At 50.9% G+C, this 6,000-nt stretch overlaps 1 protein-coding gene across 2 annotated transcripts in view; it reads left to right on the top strand.

Moving 5' to 3' along the window:
• The first annotated feature begins 206 nt into the window (after positions 1–206).
• The window catches only part of CCDC186 (coiled-coil domain containing 186), a 63,249-nt gene continuing 57,455 nt past the window's right edge, over positions 207–6,000 (top strand). The window contains exon 1 of one of the 2 annotated variants that reach the window (XM_088456087.1): positions 207–399. In XM_088456087.1, coding sequence (XP_088312213.1) covers positions 368–399 — 32 coding nt within the window. In that variant the 5' untranslated portion in view covers positions 207–367. Of the gene's footprint in view, positions 412–6,000 lie in introns of both variants that reach the window. The other variant, XM_088456085.1, reaches the window with a different exon arrangement.

Here is a 6,000-nt window from a genome sequence, read left to right as displayed (position 1 = left end):
CTTTAGATGGTAATGAGTTGAATGTCATCACATGCATAATAACAAATAATAAATTATTGCTCCTCTATGATGATCTGAGCTCCTCCCACACTGGCAACGCGCAGAGGCTCCGCCCCCTTGGGAAGATTAGAGCCGAGTGCCGGCTCTGCCCAGCAGCAACAGGGCTCACCCGCAGTGACAGCGCCCCGGCCCCGCCCACATTTAGTCACCTTGCTCTGTAGCCGGAGGTGCGCTCTCCGACGTCAGTCACAGGCGCGGCGCTGATTGGTGGGATAACCTGTAGGTGCTGACGACACGGCGGCCATCTTTGTTGATGTGTCAGTGAGACGGACGTACAGATGGATGTACAGTAACGGGGAGACCCCGAATGCAGACCCCTGGGGGTGACCGCCGGCTGATGTGCGTCTCTCGGTAACATGGATGTCTGTGACCGGCGCAGCCAGTGTGTGACGGGGGAGATTAGGTGGCAGCCCTTGAGTGTAGATTCAGGACGTGGAAGTGGGGCAGCCTGTGACTGGGCAACAGAAGGTGCGATGTAACGGGGTGGCAGAGGGTTATGGGGTGATAGGCTGTGACCGGGAGGTAGATGGTGTGGGATGACAGGCTGTGAAGTGGTTAGATCCCCTTCAGTTTTGCTGTGACCCGGGGAGGGTGGATGATATGGGGTGATGATCTGTGACCAGGGGGATAGATTTGTGGGGTGACTGGCTGTGACCCAGGGTGCTAGATGGTGTGGGGTACTGGGCTGGGACTTGGGTAGATGGTATGGGCTGACGGCTTGGGGGATAGATGGTGTGGGGTGCTGGACTGGGGTAGATGGTATGGGGGATAGATGTGACGGGCTGGAACCTGGGGCTAGAAGGTGTGGGGTGACGGGCTGGGACTGGGGGTAGAAGGTGTGGGGTGACGGGCTAGGAATTAGGGGGTAGATGGTGTGGGGTTATGGACTGGGGGTAGATGGTGTGGGGTGACGGATTGGGGGTAGATGGTGTGGGGTGACGGACTGTGACCAGGGGAACAAGGGTTTGAAGTGATTGGCTATTCCCGGGGGCAGTAGATGTGTAGTGATGGGCTGTGACTGGGGACAGAGGGTATGCCGTGACAGCTGTGATTGGGAATAATGGGTGTGGGGTGACTGGCTGTGACTGGGGGACAAAGAATTGGGGGGGGGATGCAGGATGTAAGTCAGGGACAGAAGTTGGGGGAGGATGGACAGTTGCTTGTAAGGGGCGGCGGACAGAGGACAATTGAAGGAGGTGAGGCAGATGGAGGGACAGGCTGTGAGTGGAAGTCAGCGGATGGAGGGATTGGAGGTGAGGCAGATGGAGGGACAGGCTGTGAATGGAGGTCAGCGGATGGAGGGACTGGATGTGAGCGGAGGTCAGCGGATGGAGGGACTGGATGTGAGCGGAGGTCAGCGGATGGAGGGACTGGATGTGAGCGGAGGTCAGCGGATGGAGGGACTGGATGTGAGCGGAGGTCAGCGGATGGAGGGACTGGATGTGAGCGGAGGTCAGCGGATGGAGGGACTGGATGTGAGCGGAGGTCAGCGGATGGAGGGACTGGATGTGAGCGGAGGTCAGCGGATGGAGGGACTGGATGTGAGTGGAGGTCAGTAGATTTGGGGCAGGCTGTGCATAAATGAGTAATAGGTAACAGTGACATGCCTTTAGGAGAGGGGGAGTGACAGTTTCTGAGTGTAAAGAAGATGAGCCTGTGAGTGATATGTGAAGGGGGCTGATGGAGACAGTCTGCGTGGGTTTGGGGCACAAGATGGGTGTTAGCAGGTGGGAGTGTCTCCGGGATAGACAGAGTCTCAGGTTTCTGAAACAGCATTTATAATGCAGTGTGTTAAGTGTGTTTTTTGTACTTGCCTGTACCTAGTACTGTATAAATATACTGAGGAAATCTCAGCGGTTTTATTCGGTAGCAGCCCCCCAAATCTTATGCGGCCTCACATAGCATTATTGACGCGGCGTCTTTGTACAATTGACAGAAATTCGGTTTAAATCTGGGGAACCAAATCTGCTGATTATTTCTATATCATGAACTGACTTATGACCTGCGTAATAACTGCATAGTGTTCTGTCAATGTCTACAGAAGTGTCAGACAGTAAACCATATGAGCTTACGATCTAAGGGAAGTGTGTGTGACGAGACCGGTAAAGCGTGTACTAGCTGAAAGCAACAGTCGGCAATAAAGTCAGTGAAAAAGTGGAAATACAGTTGTTGTGAATAAAAGGACTGATCTGTGATAATATAATAATTGCAGATTATTGGAGATGTATGTCCCGTGTTTATGTACATTATGTGCTATGTCTTGTGTGTAAATGGCTCCATTCTATAATCTTGGATACCCTCATTGTCCCATGGATGAAGCACAGGTCCCCCAAGGCTTTATGAAACCACATAGTGCTGGCCTCTCCAGTCCTAGCATGCTGGGTTCACGTCTGCTCCTAATACAAGTCCTCTTTTGTATGGAGAGAATGGGAACTACTTGCTGTCTTAGCATATTTCCACAGGGCAGTTTTGTAGGACATTCGGACGCTTTTCACAAATTCTACAATGGCATATTGTTTTCTGTTTGGATAATTATATGGAAGTGGTTATTGTTATTTGTACTTATTACAGCGTTCCGGTCTATAGCTATGTCTATGGCTGGAGACAATCATGTAGAAAAGGTAGAATATCGAATGATGTAGCCAGGGGGTCATTATCCAGGGGAGTTGGGTGAACATTTCTAGATTTGTTGAATTGACACGGGTGTCCAAAGCACCCCTCGCAGTTTACGTTTTTCGCACCACTTAGCTGGTGCACAGGTGTATTCTTAAGTCACATTTTAAACAATCCACAGGTGGTCTGGAAACATGAACTTTTTGGGGTCTATGAGGATTGAATCGTCCACCCCTGCTCCTAGAGCTGAATACACGAGTGTGATTAGATATATCTAGAACAGTGTTGGCTAACCTTGACACTCCAGCTGTTGTGGAACTATATATCCCAGCATGCCCTGCCACAGTTTTAGCATGCCCTAATAGCAAAACTGTAGCAGTGCATGCTGGGTTATGTAGTTCCATAACAGCTGGAGTGTCAAGGTTAGCCGACACTGATCTAGAAGGATAGTCAGTAGATAGACACCCGAAGGTAGACAGTTAATAGGTCTATAGGGTTAACAGGTAAATAGTTGACAGGGGCAAAAGGTCGCAAATAGTTGACACAGAATAGGTTGACATTGGGTTTTTTGTTATTGTAACCCTAACCGTCCCCTTCCACAGCCTAACCCTCCACCAAGTTCCTAACCAAAAGCTTCCATCCAATACCTAACACTAACCGTCCGCTTCCACTGCCTAACTCTAACCCTCCGCCAAGTGCCTAACCCTAACCTTCCATGTAATACCTAACAGTAACCGTCCCCTTCCGCTGCCTAACTCTAAAAATCATGAAAAGCATGAGTCGACCTTTTGACCCTGTTGACCTATTCACTGACGACCTTCTGGTGTCTATCTGTTGACTGTCTATCTAGTTCAGGGATGGGGAGCCTCAGGCCCTGGGGCTGTATAAGACCCTCGGAATCATTTGGTCTGGCCCTCTGAGCTTTTTTCTGCTAGCGTCATCTGGCTAGCAGCGTGCCCAGAATGGCACCCTGCAGCCAGTATCTATGCAGCAGTGCCGCCTATAGCGTTCTTAGAATGCTTCAGATGGTCACACCGCTGCCCTTACAGCTTCCCGGGTGATCACCAAGATGCTCCGGGCATTGCTGTAATCAACGGTGATTGTGGACCCGCCCCTTGTGACATCATACGGAGAGGGGGCGTGGTCTGCACCAGGCCCGCAAATAATGTTTAATATATCTAAATGGACCTCGGCAGAAAAAAGGTTCCGCACCCCTGATCTAGTTACTGTCTATCTTCCATCCAGATAGTGAAAGCACCTAGTAAATGTGAGATCCCTTTAACACAAGCCATAAATGTAATGTACAGACTGCATACACAGAGGATCTTCTCTTCCTCAAATGTATATTACCTGCTCCAGTTTGTACAAGGCCGACATAGGTCACCTAGTGTCCCGATATAGGGACGTGCCCGTAAACGACAATACTCATGTGGATTGTGCCCAGTAAAGAAGGCAATATTGTTTCCTTGTGAAATACAGAAGATTTGGAGTCTCAGGGAATTGGAGTTAGCGTTTGCAGCAATGAGAGACTGTTTCTAATCCCTCAAGCATTGGTATTGCTGCATTCATTTACCCTACCACACCCCTACATTAAAGTGAGTTTTTCCTGCACCTGTTGTTCAGCACTTGTGAAGTTATGGCCAATTTTTTGTTTTTGTTTTGCCAAAACTGCTTAAACTTTTGTCATCATTGTAAAGTGTAATATTCCCTCTGCTGTAGAGGTACACGTGTGCTTGGGATCATTGTTACCTTGCGTAACTATTATTAAGCTTCAGCTTATGGACAGAGGGCCTGATTCAGACCCGCTCGCGAGCGCTGAGCGCTCGCAAGCGGGTCGACGGTGCCCTAGTGCGCATGCGCACGACGGAGGGAGCTCCGTCGTGCACATGCGCGAGACCCGGGGAGCGATGGGGAAGCCGTCGCTCCAGGTCTCGCACCAAAGGGGGCATGCTGTCGATGTTGATTGACAGCACGCCCCCTTTGGTGGGCGTGCGGGGGGCGTGGCTGCCAGACGGAGGCGTTCCCATGGGAACGCCTACCGTCTGGGTCCGGCCCCACTGACATCACTAGATGTCAGTGGGAGTGATTTTGGCTCTGATAGAGCCAAAATCACTCCAGGGTTTGCGGTCACCGAGACCTTACCGCAGGGTCTCGTCGCAAGCCCGATGGTCATCATGGACGCTCACATAAGCTGTGGGTGGTAACCCACAGCTATGCGAGCGTCCAAGAGGCCGCTCCAAGTTTAGATAGGAGGGCCCTGATTCAGAGCGAGCGCTCTGGTCAGAGCGTCCGGCTTTGAATCAGGCCCAGAGATCCAGACATGTCCTGTTCATGTTATCGGTTACTGTGTAATGTCCGGTTTGCGAGGCCTCGGGTTGGAGCTGATACTCCCGCCAACGTGCTGCACAGCATCAGCTCCCATTGTGTATGCAGACAGCCTGTAATTACCCGTTGTACGCAAATACCAGCTACATCCATGGAGAGATTCCAAAAATGACAGCCACAAGTTCAACACGCCCCCCCCCCACCCCCACCCCCAGCAATTTACTGTCCTCTTATACTGACTCCTCCACAGGCCTTTCTAGCTGCTATAGAGTCACCTAGGGCTGTGAGTGAGCACTCTCTTGTGTTTATACTAGCACCCTGCACCTGTCACACCCCGTGCAGTTCCTCTTTCCTGCCTGGGGTGTCGCTCTCTGCTCTGGTGCTTCTAGCACACTCTGGTCTGTATCTCAGCAGTTTGCATCAGCTAAGCGATATTACAGGCAGGAAAAAGAAACTGCAGGAGTTGTGATCCTAGATGTTCTCAGCAGCAATGACAGCATCAGGAAGTAGTACCTCTGTTGGGCTAGTCAGGGCCATCTTCTAAATGGGATGCGGTCATAATACCAAACGCAGGGATTCCGGCGCTTAGAATGCCAGTGCTGGAATTTCTGACACCTATCAGAATCCCTGTGCCGGTATCCTGTCGGTAAGTATTAGGGTTAAGGGGAGGTTTAGGGTTTGGACTAGGCACTAGGGGGAAGATTAGAGGTAGGCACTAAGGCGGGAGGATTACTACAGGGGAGGTTATATTTAGGCTCGGGTTAGGGGTAGGGGGAGGCTTAGAATACTGACCGACAAGTCTCCCGTACCCAACCCCTTCTAAATATATTGACACAGAATATCTCTTCAATGTTTCCACGTCACAGTAAAAGCACTTACAGCTGACAGGGGCAGCTCCAGCAGGACAGGAACCTGATGCAGTGACTTGTGGGTAAGGTGGCATTTTATGGCAGTGTCGCGTCAACTCTCCAGTACGACCCATTCTGCTGCTAATGGGAGACT

Source organism: Taudactylus pleione, unplaced genomic scaffold, assembly GCF_031769625.1.
Source record: "Taudactylus pleione unplaced genomic scaffold, aTauple2 ptg000685l, whole genome shotgun sequence".
In the NCBI taxonomy this organism is placed as follows: Eukaryota; Metazoa; Chordata; class Amphibia; order Anura; family Myobatrachidae; genus Taudactylus; species Taudactylus pleione.
This window is presented reverse-complemented; position numbering and strand designations above follow the sequence as displayed.